This window comes from Lolium perenne, chromosome 4, assembly GCF_019359855.2.
Source record: "Lolium perenne isolate Kyuss_39 chromosome 4, Kyuss_2.0, whole genome shotgun sequence".
NCBI lineage: Eukaryota > Viridiplantae > Streptophyta > Magnoliopsida > Poales > Poaceae > Lolium > Lolium perenne.
Genome location: NC_067247.2, coordinates 386,666,142 through 386,681,984, shown reverse-complemented (window position 1 = coordinate 386,681,984; position 15,843 = coordinate 386,666,142). Strand labels below are relative to the sequence as shown.

Below are 15,843 nucleotides of genomic sequence, written 5' to 3'. Positions count from 1 at the left end.
GGGATAGTTGGTTTTGGATGATTTTTTCTCCTCCAAGGCTTTTGAAGGGAATGGTTAGAGATGATCTTAGCGACACTGCTAAGAAATGGCGAGTTACTGTAACAAGCTTTAGTAAAGTATTATTTGAGTACAAAAACTTTAATTATCACATTTCTATGCAGATCATAAATGTTTATTTTTTTCTTGAAGATTATTCGCGTGTCCATGTTTCTAGCCATCTTCTATATTAACAAAATAATAAATCATAATTTTCGGGACATACAAGGAGGAATTTCAACTTAATAACAAATATATGCATGAACACTCCTCTATTAGATGCTGGAACTCCGAAGCATGACTATTGTAGATGATACTCAAATTATTCTGCTCATCTCCACTATAAAAGCACTACCTACAAGGTCGGCCACATCTACTAGTTGAGCGCACGAGTTGGTTTCTCTCGAGTTCACTAATACGGCCAACACTGCCTACATTGAGAAAGTCACTCCGCGTAAGCAATCCCAATCTCGGCAGTGTGGGGTTAGGCACGCGAGAGGGACAAACGGAGGCCACTAGTCTTTTTTGGAGAAAAAAAAAGGCTAGGCTGCCATGTTGACCAAATGAAGGAAAAGAAAAGTACAAGTAGTATTTTTTATCTTTCTCGTAAGGGAAATATACTTTCTTTTGAGCTGGAAAGGGAAATAGACTGGAGCACCCCTTGGACAAGCAAGCTATGATACCACAGAGATTTCACGATGTAAGCCGTATGATCGACTCGTTGAACTCTTCAGATCGTCTGTTCTTTCCGCGAAGTTGCTTAGAGCATGTCTAACAGATCACTTAAAAGGTCCAATCCCGTAAAATAATCACCGATATACGGGGTAGAGCTCCATCCAGCCATCTAGCAGACCCCGTAAATCGGGTCCCTGTCTCGAAATTTTCCAGTTTCAGCTACGGGGCGGCTTCTCGCTCCTTACTTGTGCGGGGCGGGAGGGGGAATACAGGGCCAACCCCTCACCCGTGGCAGACTGAAATTTCAGCAGATTGCAACTGCTTCTACGCATAATCTCGCCGGAATCCGGCCAAATTCCGGCGAAATGCGACCGAGGGTGGCGGCACGGGGCCAGGGACGGCGGCGCGCAAGACTGGGGCGGCAGCAGTGTGGCAGGGCGGCACGTGGGCCAGAGTGGGTGGCCATGGCGGGCGTCCCGAGTGGGAGCGGGCGCAGCCGGAGCGGCCGGCCGTGCTCGCGCGCGCTGTGGTGGGCGGCGATCGGAGCTCACGCGCGATCGTGGTGGGCGACGGGCAGGGTCGGATGTGCAGCCGTGGCGGGCGGGGGCGGCCGGCCGTGGGCCCGTGGTGACGGCAGGCGGGCAGGGGCGGCCGGGGAGGGGCGGGGCAGGGCTGTGGTGGCTTGAGGAGGAAGAAGGAGAGGAGGAAGAAGAGAAAAAAAAGTTAATTTGACATATTTTGGGAATATTTCTTTTTACAGTTTAGGGATACGGGGTCTGCTAGCTCGGACGAGTATTCGGCCGGTCAAAATTGAATACAGGGCCCTGTACTCGCGTTATACGGGAGCAAAAGTGTAAGGAATCTGTTAGACATGATCAAGTCGCGTTAAATGGGCCAACCATTCTTAGGGTCTATTCCGCGGACTGAGCTAGCTGAATTTTGGTTAATCGGGCCATGTAAGCTTCCTACGAGCTGTAGAGCATTTCCAATGGGAGATCCAAATTAACGTGTTTGGACGTTTGGTTTTACTAGTTGTTTGGATTGTCTCAAAAAAAAAAAAAAAAAAACTAGTTGTTTGGATCTTCCTTTCAACACGTGTATACGCGCGGATGGCCGTGCCTATTTTTCTCCCCAACGATGCAACCCAAATTCAGCACCTCCATCTTCTTTCTTTTTTTCTTGCTATAAAAATACCCTAGTACTAGTTCCCCAACGACAGGCACGGCGAGCTCCGGCCACACCCGCTTCGAGGCGCGCAAGGCGAGCTCCGTCGCCGCCCACGTCGTGGCGCGCAAGGCGAGCTCCGCCCCCGCCCGTGGCTCGCATGGCCAGCGACCGTGCCCGCGGCGGCGTGGTGAGCGACCGGCGCCCATGCCCGCGCCCGTGCTCGCGGCGAGCTCCGCCCCCACCCGTTGCTCGCGCGGCCGGTGATTAAGGCTGGCAATGGGTCGGGTTTGGTCAGGTCGACCTAAACTAGACCCATGCCCATCACCCTTATCGGGCGTACCTGTGACCCATGACCCTACCCATGGGTAAGGAATGAGACCCATGCCCAAAGCCATTGCGCAACCCGACCCTATCTGGTACAAAAAATGAAGAGTTTGATGCAACCAAATATTTAGAACACATCGACATATTGTTGGGCTGCCAAGACAAAGAGTGGTGTATTCCCGTTCATGGCTTTGTGACTGCAAGTAGTACTAATATGCACATGTTTGGTGCATGGATACACGAGCTTTGTGTGTAAACGATATATACTATCTACATGTATAATATATGTATATCATAGTCCATATACCATACAAAATAATGCAATTATTTTAATTAGTAACATTAATCGGGTGACCCGCGAGCATAGACTAATACCCATGCCCGACCCACTACTAATCGGGTTGCCCATGGGTTGTCTCCATGGTTGAACTTCGGGACCCATACCTTACCCATTCGGGTCGGGTGCCAATGGGTAGACGTACCCATGGGTAGAATTATCGGCTTGACCGGTGACCGTACCCGCGCCCGCCCATGGCTCGCGTGGCCGACGCCTGTGCCCGCACCACTGACGACCATGCCCACGGCAGCGTGGCGAGCGGCATATGGAAGATGATTATTGAAGCATGAATAATGTTGTATCAAACATTGTTATCGTTGTGAAGTGTAAGAAAGGAAGCATGCATGTCTTGTTTATGATTGAAGCATGTCATGTGTTATATTTTTGTTATAGTATTGAGTCATTGGAAGCACAGTTTGATAGTTGCGGAAGCAAGAACAAAGCAGTACCAAAGTATTGCCAATGTTGTGTAAACTGAAGCCCACAAATAGGTACTTGGAAACATTTTGTACAATAGTTTAAAACATGTCACAAATGATATAGAAGCACGTACGAGGTACGAAAGCCCGAGAAGCAGATAGTACATAGGAACTAGTAAACTTAATATACACAAGCATGAAGCACATATATGACAGCAGAAGCACGACACATCTCGACTCTCGGGAGGAAGATCGGTGGTTTCCATTGTTACGCAAATCTGCTTCCCATACATCTAAAACAAAATCACGTTTTCAGTGTGGTGCCCTCTGCTTTCTATGCTTCAGATCGGATGCATCTTAAACAAGATCATGTTTTCAATGTGATGCAAACCTGCTTCCTATGAAACGGAAGTTCCTTTCGCACGCACCCAAATTGTATTTCCATACAAAACTTGTGTTTCCATACCATGAACTCTATGCTTCCATGCGAATAAAATATGCTTCAATTTAACTGAAATATACATAGTGTGTTGCTTCCAATGTTGTTATACTTTGCTTCTAGTGAAGTTTGCTTCCGTAAAAAAAAAAATGCAGACGTTTACATTGTTCCTCCTAGCTCCGTGCTTTCTACATTGTTCAACGTGCAATGTCCATGATGGAGATTGTCTATTAACATAAACATATGCCGTAAACATAGGAGCATGGTAGGCTTTCATGAAGTAAAGCTTGAATACCATAGAAACATATGAATAATCCTTTGAAAGCATGGAAACACAGAAGCACTCAATTGTTTGTAGGCAGCATATGAGAATCTATGTAGAAGCACACAAACTTGAAAAGTACTCCCTCCGTTCTGAAATGTAAGACGTCGGGGGAATGTTCCGACCAGGTGAAAAAGCGCTAAAAAGTCCATCCTACCCATGATTCGTATCAGATCGCATATCGTGATTCCCCTCGTGATCGCTTCCTCCTCGTGCATCTTTTTCCTCGCCTCGCCTTCGCCCAGGTCCTCGAGCACGATCTCCTCACCCAGGAGCGCCTCGACTAGGATCTCATCGCCTAGGTGCTCCTGGGATCTGCCTCCACCATGATCCCTCACCCAGGAGCACCTGGGAGCTGCTTCTCCTCCGCCCAGCCATGATCACGTGGGATCCGCTTCCCCTTCGCCCAGCGACCATCAGATGCTCGTCCAAGAGCCGGCTCTGCCTCGATGTTCAACTGCTCGCCTGGATGCTCCCGATCTCTGCATCTACTCCACCTCCAGCCTCCGGGTGCTTCTCCTCCGCCCAGCTACTGCATTTCCATCCCCCAGCAACACCTGGCCCTGATCTCACTGAAGCACCTGCAAATAGCAGCAAATAGCTAGCAGATTTTGACATAGCAATAGCAGCAGATTTTCAAGTTCAGTTCAGCTGCTACACAATTCAGCCAACAGAGATGACACTATGTGTATGAGTGAGTATGTGTGTTTGAACAAGTTATGTTTACTTGTTGTTATCTCCAATAAATTTAGTTGTTGTTATTCTAATTATTCTATGAGTAATGCTACCACAAGCAATGCAATACTTTACTTGTTGTGACATCATCTCGATCATATCATCAGTCTCCTACAGTTAATGCAGTGCAGTAGCAGAAAGGAATTGACATAAATTCCCAGGCAAATTCACTATCAATTGGAGTAGCAGCTGGGAAATTGAAACTTTTTTACAAACTAAACTAACTCCTATAGTTGTTGATATTGTGCAGACACATTAGACAAGCTACAGCAAGCAGCACATCAGTGCACACACAAATCAGTAACTACAGCACAACAGTGCACACATATCCCTGAGATTGCAACAATTTCTGAAGCAAATCAGTAACTGCAGCACATCAGTAACTACCTAGCAGTACTCCAATTTCTAAAAATTAAAGTAAACAGATAAAATTACTCTGCTTATTCTCAGAATATGCTTAATAAGCAAAGCATCATTTAAGAATTTGAATATGGAACTGCTCAGCATTGCACTTCATTTTGTGAGAAATATTAACAGATACACCACTAGAAGGTTGGGGATAAGTTAAAGAACACACCTGGCTTGCTTGGAGCTATCATTCAAATAATTCCCTAACCAAAAAATAATTCCCTCATCAGAAATGCATGTGATTCCCTCAACCAGCAAAATCAGTACTGATTTCAAGAAAATGGCCATTACTAGATGTACTGAATTAAACAAAGTTCAATGCTGGTTGGTCAATCAGACCTCTCAGATAACGGGCTGGTTGGTCAATTAGACCTATGAGATAACGGTATTCTTATAGATAGGCATAAGATAAGTCCCCATAGACCATAACAAAATTCTAAACTATATACTAAGAAATGGAGTAGTACAATTATAGGAGTAGTTAGAGTTCAGTGATAATGCAAATGCATACCTAAGGCAAGCCATGCACGCAGATCCAGCGCCTCCGTTGCCCAGCAACTCATCGCTGACGCATGAATTTAACAAGCAAGCAGTACTGCAAGTGTTTGGAGTGCTTAGTTAAACAATTTCAGTTAAGTTCAGTTGGAGTACTCCAAAGAATGCTTTAGGCACAAGCATCATCAGAATATGTGCACAAGCACGAGCAGATAACAGCCGATACCTTTATTTGTTGTTGCAATACTGTGGTATAGTTTAGTGCTTATTTGATAGACACAGTGACCATGCAGGATGTCACAACATGGACCACGAATCACCCTCTCCAGCGCCAGGGGTTCGAGCTCTACTGCGCTCAACCAGTTGCTCGCCTCCGCCCTCTGGTCTTCACTCGATTTGAGAAACCAAGCAGGAGATGTTGGCGGTCGCGGATGGACGGGAGCACGATGAGAGGTGGGGATAAAACATGGAATCATGGCGCGGATGAGTTGGCTGCGGGACTTTCTGCGAAGATGGGTGACCTGCTGTTGAAAGATAAGGAGGCCACTGGGCTGATGATCAAGAGCGGCAGTGCGCCTTTGGGCGATCGTTGGCAAGGTATGCTCTCCTCGCAAACTGGTGATTGGAGCGCTGGAACGGGCAATGCAAAAGGCGTGGGGTTTGCACCGATCTGCGCAGTTCCGCGACATTGGGGATAATCGGTTTGTGGTTCGTTTCTCGTCGGAGGGCGATTGGAAACATGTCAAGAAAGGAGGGCCCTGGCAGTTCGACTTCAGTGTTGTTCTGATTAAGGTCTACGACGGATCAATCCGCCCATCTGACATGGTATTTGATTCGCTGGATTTTTCGATAAGGGGTAGCCCCAGCCTCTGCATCAATTGATGCATACGGCTCTTTATTGCTTTATTATCAATTCGAGTTACAAAATCATTACATATCACGGATCACTCAATGTCTCAACATGGATAAGCCAAAGGAAAATGAACAAAAAGATTAGGTGCTACAAGATCTTCATGTAAGTCGCCTCTTAGAACGCCAACCGCACCGGCTGTATAAATCCCGTGCTACCATCGCCAAGCGGCTGCACCCAAAATCCATGTCCTGGCGCACATCCTCCGGCTGTGTGCAATCCGCTCAGTTCTCAGTGAAGCTGAATGGGGGCATCTCGGAAAATTTCTATCCAACCAGGGGTTTAAGGCAGGGAGATCCTTTGTCTCCCTACCTCTTTCTTTTTTGTATGGAGGGTTTCTCTGCGCTTGTTCGACAGGCGCAGGCTGAGAAGCAAGTCTCGGGGGTAGGTTTTGGTGGATCAAGGCCGACGATCACTCACCTCCTCTTCGCCGATGACATCATCGTGTTCTTGGAGGCGAGTGCAAGTAACCTTACTGCCCTTCGTGAGATTTTGCAAGCATATGTAGAGTGTTCAGGACAAAGAGTGAATCTACAAAAATCATCCATTTTCTTCGGGAAGGGATGTCAAGCTGACAGGAGGGAAGAACTGAGAACTGTCACCGGTATCTCATGTGAGGCGGTGTCAGAGAAATACTTAGGCCTACCAACAGTGGTGGGGCGGTCGAATGATGGGGCTTTTAAGCACATCCCAGACATATTATGGAGCAAGGTCCACGGATGGAAAGGAAAGGGGCTGTCAATGGAAGGTAAAGAAACACTGATCAAGTCGGTTCTACAAGCAGTCCCTACTTATCCTATGGGCTGCTTTATGTTATCAAAGAGAATGTGCAGCAAGTTAACATCTATATCATCGGGGTTCTGGTGGGGGTCAGCGGAGGGAAGAAGGAAGGTGCCATGGGTAAGTTGGGACAAAATGTGTTCACAAAAGAGGAGGGGCGGCATGGGTTTCAGAAACTTCTACGCTTTCAACCAAGCACTTTTGGCTAAGCAAGCATGGCGTATCCTCACAAACCCAACCTCCTTGTGTGCCCGGGTCCTACGTGCTAGATACTTCAAGGATGGGAGATTCCTGTCTGCTAAGTGCCCTGGAGCTGCATCTTATACATGGAGGAGCATCATGCATGGGAGGAACTTACTCCAAGAAGGTTTGATTTGGAGGATTGGAAATGGTGAATCAATTGATGTATGGCAGGACAGATGGATACCGAGGGAGGGGCTCCAGCGTCCACTGGGACATAAACCCCAAGCCTCGGTTGACAAAGTGGCTGAATTGTTGCTACCTGATGGTCAAGGATGGGATGAACAGAAGCTTAATGAGCTGTTTTTTTTGAGTGTGATGTTGAAGACATTTTGAAGATTTAAGTGGGAAGTGCCGGAACAGACGACTATTATGCATGGAACCAAACCAAAAATGGAATCTTCAGTGTTAAATCAACTTATCACCCTCACATGCAGCTTAAATCGAGCCGAGAGGGCAGAGCAGGAACGCCTAGTTCGTGCGAAGAGCACCGTGGGTGGCTGTCGCTATGGAGTTCGAATGTGCCGGGGAAGGCGCGGATCCACGTCTGGCGTATGATCAAGAACGGTCTCGCAGTGGGTACGGAGCTGGAGAGAAGGAAGATCAAGCAAGGGATCAAGTGCATCGCATGCAACAGAGATGAATCCCTCTTCCATCGCTTTTGGTTCTGTCCTCACTTGATGGCAATCCTTGAGGCAGTCTGTTCGGGTTCGGTTCCACTGTTCCAGCACGCGCGCGTGTGAGATCGACCTGCACGTTGTGCCAATCATCTATCCCGTCGGCGTCACGGGCCACCGTAGTAGCTCGGGAAACCCGGGCGACTTGTCCGCAAGCGACTCGGAGATTATTGTTCTCCCGGTGACACCGATGGATGTTCCTGTCAGCGACTCACCTTCCGCGGCGAAAGCAGCCGGAATACCGGCCGGCATTGCACGTCGCCGCCGCCCACGATGCACCACGGCGTTGTGACTGATGCGGCCGCCGACAGCAACGTAACGTGCCATGTTCACCGCCGCCGCTGGGACCAAAATAAGAACGCGGTGTTCAATTTTCGTTCTTTGCAAGGAACGGACTGCATTGTCCCGTTCGATCTGTTTCGCTCATCCATGTGCGTGGTGCGTGGTAACAACCAACACGATTGTAGGTTCTGCAAGAGCCGGGGTCCCTAGATCTCCAGGCTCTACGTTTGATTGATCCCATGTGGCTTTACAACAACGGTGGACGCAGCAATCCGAGGCTACATCGGACGTCGAAACGATCGATCGATTGGATGTGAAAGGGTGCCGACCACGTAGGAAATTTGCCAACGTGGGAAAGAGAGAGAATGAAAAACCGAAGAGTCCGTCTGCAAAATAATAATCCCGCTTAAATCTTTGCTTACCGACGCCATGATTACCATCGCTCGACGGTCGTTGGCTCTAGTCGACGAATGGCTGGCAATAAACCTGGGGACATCACGGGTAATGCCGCGTGCGCCGGAGCACTGGCTCCCGCCAGAGGATGGTTGGCACAAAGCAAATGCAGATGGAGCCTTTCTGTCTTCTCAGGGCAATGGAGGCTGCGGTATGGTGATCAGAGATAACAAGGGGGAGTTTGTGGCGGGCGAATGCTTTTTCCTGTCCTCCATGTCTGACCCAGAGCGGGCGGAGCTCCTTGCATGTAAGAGTGCACTCATCCTGGCAATGAAGAAGGGCGTGAGAAGGATCTATCTGGAGATAGATTGTCTAAGTGCTGTGGCAAAAATTAAGAGTAGCGATTTGGATCGTTCATCACATGGTCCTCTCGTGGAAGAGATTAAAGAGCTGCTCAAGACTTTTGCTGAACACAAGGTTACACACGCACGTCGTGATGCGAATGGCGTTGCGCATAGATTAGCTAGTGAAGGCTGCGGAAATAAAATATGTAACACCTGGTTGGTTTCCCCACCGGAGTTCATTGTAAACCTTTTGGCATCTGAGTATGCCGGTTGATTAATAGATTGCAGCGTTTGATTAAAAAAAAAGTTTGATACTTTCATGTCTTCAATTAGTTCATTAAAAATGAGCTAATGCTTAATCCAAAACAGTGAGGGGCACATAATTGTATCACTGATTGTAACATTGAGTATTCAATAAAAAAGCAACAAGGCACATACATTTATCCATCAGACTACAGGTGCTACCAAACTGAAATCAGTTTCAGCTTTCCCTACAAAATGAATAACAAAATTCAATCAGAAACCAATGAAAGAAGAAGAGATTGGGTACAAAGCTAGGGAAAGAATTGGACATCACACGGACTGATTGTTGGAAGATACAACACTGATATGTAGGCCATCTAAACCTAAACAAGAATTGAACACTGATTCTTGGAACAAAGGACATCCTATTGCAGAGCTGCACTCGGTTCATCTAGCAGAAAGTTGATGCTGTAATGATTTTCCAGTAAATTTAGTTGCAGCTGCGACCCATTTACACAATAGCATCGCCAATCGGATCAACTGCGCTACATTCACAAGCTGAAGGCATATAGGGATGGAATGGACATCCTTTATCACAAAGTAATAAAACATCCTTTATCGAAAAAAATGGGGATGGAATGGACATGCTGGACGATTGGGGAGCATAGAGATTACCCTGATTCGCACCGTCTTGTTGTGGTTGCCGTCGAGCAGCTGCGTGACCTTGCGGCGCACTGGCACCATGCGGATATCGCTGTTCCTCCTCACCCTTGAGGCAGAACAGGGGCTGATGGAGTAGAGGGTCGAGCTCCATGACCTGCTGCGCGTCTACCGTGACCAGGTCTTGAAGTAGAGGGGCGAGCTCCATGACCTGCTGCACGGCTCCGGGGATGAGGGGTCCGATGTCGTCGCCCAGGATGAGCGTGACGGGGCACGAGGCGCCGTTTGCCGGGCAGGGCACGCAGATCAGCGCCGGCGCTTGCCGATCCAGCGGCCCCGTCGCCCAGAAGCTCGTCGCCGGCGCAGTAATTTGCCACCTTTGACCATTAGATTTCAGGCGCACTCGGGGTGTGTGGGGATTGAGAGGAAAATGGGTGGGGGAGAGAAAGGTTGTGGTGGGTAGCGGCTTGGAAGAGGCCGGTGATGGGGAGATGTGAGGAAGAGGGCGGCGACGGGGAGCCATAGGGTGATGGAAACGACGACGAGCAGAGGTAGCTGGTCGCGACAGGAAGAGACCGAGAGGGAGTGGAGCTTGGGCAAGTCTGCTCGAGCGAGCGAGCGAGTGTGCCAATTAATCTACAACCAGGGGTATTTTTAGAAAACGGAAAAATATTGTAACGTGACGAAAGTTGTACTACAAAATACAAAAGCTAAACGTCTTATATTTCAAAACGGAGGGAGAATAACATAACTTTGGTTTCTGCCAATTAATCTGTATCTGAAGTTCTGAATCCAACTGTGTCTTCATCAATGTATATTTTTGACAGACATGGTAAGCACGAAGCAAAAATATGAATCTCACAGCACATAACAAGCACTATATGGAAGCAGAAATAATTAGTTATTAGAGCATCATGAACATTACTGATATCACCCCGTAAGGATCTGCAACCTAGCAGATGCAAAATATATGACCACATATATCGGTATATGAATCTGATGTTAATTTGATTTCACAATTTCATATAGTTGAGGACTACAAGAATTTTTTTTAAGAGAAACTGTGCATTTCATTAACTGTAAATATGGATTACAAGTATCAGATAGACAGATACAGCATGGGGGAGCACACGTTATGGAACAGGAGCAAACAACCGGCAAAAATGAAAAATGCAGAAAGGGGCTTCGCAGCAGCCATCATCTTCCTCCTCGTTTTCTGGATACGAATCAGCACCATCTATGAAGAAGCCCCCGCATGAGGATCTAGTGTTCATAAAAATCAGAAAATAGGCACAGAAACTGCTATTACCTTCTAACTGGATGTAGTCGTTGAAGTGAGGTGGAAGCAGCCTATGGCCCTCAGAGTTTATCGCCGGATTGTATTCTAGACAGCCTGGTTAAGCCGCCTCTTACACCACATGCGCCGGCCACTGCTCCATGATGCCCCGATGACGTCTCCTCGCAGCGGAGCGTGCCGCCGACTCACTTTTGGTATTTCCCAGATATATAAACTTGGAAAATCCACATAATAACTAAAACTACGTGATTATGATGGTGGTCATTTATTTATTGGAATGCCATGCTGTCATGTCCTGAGGCAAGTGGCTAATTTTACCCCACAGTTAAAGTGAGTAAAGGTGTCATAGTTTATTACTACTACGTACTAGCTTAGAAAATGACTTCTTTCCTATATTGGTGTTCTCCTTGACATTGTACAAAAATGGAACAGGACCAGGATTGTTATATTGATGCCCTTTATGGTTCCATTAGCTGAGAACTATTTAGCTGCTTCATATTTGGCTCAGCATGCTATACTGCTATAACCTTTTCGTACTAACAATGTCGCTAACAATATATGATTTGATTCTTTCTGAAGTCCCGGGAGTTGCAAGAGGGGTTAACAGCTGTGATATATGCAAAGAAAATGGACCATGTTACTGATGCAGATTTATTGTATCCTCGAGAGTTCCTTCTTTCTGTTGATTCTTACTAATTTCCCACAGCACAAGATTTGTCCCCAGCTTAGCGTGCCTGTTATTGGTAAGAAATATCAATCAATAGGACTATGCAACCGGACACTTCAGAGTCACACATTATGACAGGAAACAAGGGACAATGTGTATGCATACCAAGAATGGTACTGAATGCACCTTCTTCCAAGTAGCCTTCTACGCTGCAATGTCTGTAGTATCCAGTCTGCCTCTGTTACACAGTGATTATCAACAAAATTCAGGGCCAACCCCTGGACAGACTAGCTGCAAGTTCACCAAAACCAAGAACACCAATCTGGAATTGCGGATTAAGTACGATCGTATTGATTCTATCCTCTATGAACTTTTTAAGATGTCTACTTCATGTAGCTCCATCTCTGAATGATCAAAATGTTTTGTACTGCTTTCCGACTTTCCAGCTCTTGCTCATAAGATATGTGGCAAGCGATTTTTCACCTTTCACTCATACGAAGGATTGCTATTTTCTAGCTATCAACTATCTAGAGTTCTTTTGTGGTACCCCCAACTAAATGTCAGCCCTTTATTTTCGACCATCTAGTGGTCCAAAAAGTTTCATACCACTGTCCAAATCTTGATCGGTATGATACATACCTGGGGCAGATTTCGCACATCAGAGAAAAAACCGTAAACGGGCCCGGCCTAGTAGAGAGCCCAGTCCAATAGATTGGTCCAGCCCAACAACTACCGATCGAAGAGGGTAAAGGCGAGAGTTCTATCCCCTGGTTCTTCCATCAGACCGTCACTGAGGTGCCGCCGCCATTCTCTGCCCTTCCCCAACTCCGGCGACCGTCCCCTCGCCCCCTTCGTTCGGCATGACGGTCTGATGTAGACCTACCCCTTCCGCCATTACATTCCCTAATACTGTCCCAGTGGCGCCGTGGCGGCGGCCTTGGCCCTTGGCATCGGCATGGGTCCAAGATCGAAGGTGCCGTCGTCGTCGCTCGCCAAGGAGGCCAAGCCCACCCAGTGGCGGCGCCAGGATAGATGCTAGGTATTCATTGTATTTGTTCTCAATGCAGTGTATGAAACATTCATTCAATTCAAAACCTGGAACCTGAAAACTAGCTCCCGTTTTGGTCATGGATTTGTGGTACCTATTGATTCATTTTGTTTACTATCGTGTACACAAGATGCAGTGATACATAGTACACACATCCAAACATTTGATACAGAGTCACGATTTTGTCGCAAAATTACCGAAATGTACCTGCTGCGATTTCTACCGATTTTCGTATTTGCACAATGATAGGCACTGATTGTAGGTATATAACTTCTTTATTTTGATAGTCTAGTTGTCTATTATGATAAACAAAGAAATTTATAATCTTCTATTGCTAATCTGCTAGATTGATATGCTAATGTGGCTGAAAGGGGTTGGTGTTTAAGAGCTGAAGAGTACTTGGCCATTACCGTCGCAACCGCCTGCCTGCCGGTCGCCGCACCAATAGCATGTTCCGCCGCCGATCGCTGCCGCGTCGCCTGCCGATGTATGTGTGAGTGCCTTTGGTACTCTGGTCGACCGACTCTTGGAGACGGTGTGACCGTGCGAGCAGACGGCGTGAGGCTGTGGCCTGTGGGTTGGTTAGTGGTTGTGTCCTGTATGGGACTAGGCCATATGACTACATGTATAAAAAAGTTCCTCGGAATCTTGAGTATTCAAACGAATACACCTGCATACCCCTGGCGTTGCCAATTAGCCCACCACACGGTTCCGTGAGCGGTGCTTGGCTGTCATCGCGGCGCGCTGCCCATGCTGTCCCGGGGGTGGTGCATGAGGTGGGAGGAGGCCGACGAAATGGTGCTTGGAGGTGAAATGGAAGGAGTCATTGGGAGGCGTTGCCGACGCTTGTTTCGGTGCTCACCGGTGTGTCGCCTTCTCCACGTCTTTGTCATTGGTCCTTCCCTGTTCTCCTCTGCGTGATGCTCGTGGTCGATTGCGAGCTGCAGTTGCATGCGAGTGGAGGGAGTCGAAGCCCAGTCGGTCAGCTGCACTCGTGCGGGTGCCGATAAGGTGTGCCTGGGCTCTACCAGCCGCCTGGTAAGGAAGGCATTGATCAAAGAACTAGCTGTTGCTTACCATGCTGAGTGTGCAGCACGCTGTAAAGAGCTTCTACAGCTCCAGAGAAAAGTGGGAGGAGGTCTCTATCCAGTTCTTCTCCAAAATTTCCGGATAAACTGCAACTCTGATGGTTTTCTTCTTCATTTGCAATCATAACATTATACTTGCCTGCCTGATGCATTGCTGATAGTTCAAATTTCATTGTTCAAAGTTTGACTTTTATTTGAAATTCATATTTTTTTGATGTTGAAAAATAGCGTGCTTTTAGCGCCTAGATCATGCCCGAGCTAACTGTCTTGTCACTTGTCAGATCGTGGTTAAGTCATTGCTGTGAGACAAGTGTAACTGTTTTCTTCTAACAGTAGCAACACGGGCTGGGTTAGCTGCCTAATGTGATTGGGATGAAGCACTATTGATACACTTGGTGGACTTTATCATGAAACAAATGTTCTCTTTCCGCAAATTAAGCATCTCCCTACCAGGATACTCTGCATTTGCTCCATTTATACCATCAGTTCCTCCATTCATCAGCTTCAATTTATTTCATTGCCTCCTCCTATCCAGTGGTTCTTTTCTTTTGCTTGCAGTTTGCTATAGCAGCTTCCAGCATTCCCCCTGGTAAGATGCTGATACCAGTTAGCGAAATCATCAAACCCTTTTTATAGGGTTGTATGTCCTGTCCGTAGAATTTGTTTTTGTGTACCTTACTCCTGACAACACTGAATTTTTTATTTCTTCCAACAAGCCATCTCTGATGTGTTGCAGGAGCAACATGTTGAGGCCAGGACGCCCGAAGAAGCCAAGATCTCCTCAGTGAAGCCCTCAAAGCTCAAGGTTGGCTGAGTTGCATAAGCTCCTTATAGCCCAGGAGAGATTAAAATTAGCATTGGTCTGTCGTGTTGCGGTATTGGTTTGTTAGCTTAGTTGTAAACAGTAAAGGTGTACGAAAACCTTGTACCGAGATCAATTTATTTTTACCATAACATAGTAGAATAATATTATGTACCGTAGAGGTGAATTGAGGAATAAGCCACGTGTGTGTAGTGACCTTTAGTCGTGATCAATTTTTTTTTTCTGAAGCTTTACTCCTGATGTGTGAAACAACAAAGAGAAGGTTTAATCATGAAAAAACTTACATGGTGGAGCTCTCATTTGAATATGAGTTGTGTTCTCAATGCCAAAATCATTACTACGTATCTCGTATGTAAGTGGTAAATACAAGAGAAATCATTAGTATGTATCTCGTTTGTAAATGGTCAGCTATATTGCCGGCAACAAGTTAAGATACAAACGGAGTGGCAATATTCAGAGTCATCTCTAAACCCAGAGCACATGGAAAGTACTGTAGGTTCTGTAATGAGGATATTTGCTTCAATTGCCTGGATGGTTGACCATATTTGTATTCTTTTTCTAGTACTATTTCTGGAAGACCTAATTATTAGTAGCAAACCATCTCCATTTCTTCAGAAAGCCCTAATTACAAGCACGATCCATATATGGAACATCTCCACTACCAGGCAATATTATCTTCTTCCCGTCAGGCGGCACCCACCAGGCGGCTTCCTTCCCTCCTCTCTACCCTCCGCCTCTATCGGAAGACACGGCTTAGCTCGCGCTGCCGCCAACGGAGGCGGGGTCTATCTCTCCCGCACTGCCTCATCACGACGGCCATGGCCAGTGCTGCGGTGTGGAGGTACAGGGAGGGCGCGTGGTGGCGATGCGGAGGGCCGCTGCCCGTGGCCGCGCATGGCGGCTGGGCTCGATCTAGGCCTAAGCACTTCACCACAAATCCAAACCTGAAACCTGAAACCAGGAACAAAAAAGTAAAGCTCGTCACTATATATTATGATGGAAATCTGCAATTTCAGAAGAACGGACTGCAGGTT

General features: G+C 47.0%; 1 protein-coding gene and 1 long non-coding RNA gene across 4 annotated transcripts; one reads left to right on the top strand and one right to left on the bottom strand.

Moving 5' to 3' along the window:
* Window positions 1-3,714: 3,714 nt before the first annotated feature.
* Window positions 3,715-10,486, bottom strand: LOC127297327 (uncharacterized). Of its 3 annotated transcripts, none has more exons than XR_007849078.2 (6): window positions 9,902-10,486; window positions 9,422-9,784; window positions 5,584-8,963; window positions 5,374-5,457; window positions 5,032-5,065; window positions 3,715-4,300 (listed from the first exon to the last, which is right to left on the bottom strand). XR_007849078.2 is itself a non-coding variant. In XM_051327619.2 (2 exons), the coding sequence occupies exons 1-2, from the start codon at window positions 10,407-10,409 to the stop codon at window positions 9,431-9,433; spliced, it is 552 nt and encodes a 183-aa protein (XP_051183579.1). In that variant the 5' UTR covers window positions 10,410-10,486; the 3' UTR covers window positions 9,367-9,430. The 3 variants fall into 3 exon arrangements, 1 of the variants encoding a protein (XP_051183579.1); XR_007849079.2 differs by having other exon boundaries at window positions 9,422-9,474; XM_051327619.2 differs by lacking the exons at window positions 3,715-4,300; window positions 5,032-5,065; window positions 5,374-5,457; window positions 5,584-8,963 and having other exon boundaries at window positions 9,367-9,474.
* Window positions 10,487-12,409: 1,923 nt separating this feature from the next.
* LOC127297326 (uncharacterized) lies at window positions 12,410-14,986 on the top strand. The gene is made up of 2 exons (XR_007849077.1): window positions 12,410-12,889; window positions 14,723-14,986. It is a non-coding gene; the product is annotated as an uncharacterized lncRNA (long non-coding RNA).
* The last annotated feature ends 857 nt before the right edge of the window (window positions 14,987-15,843 follow it).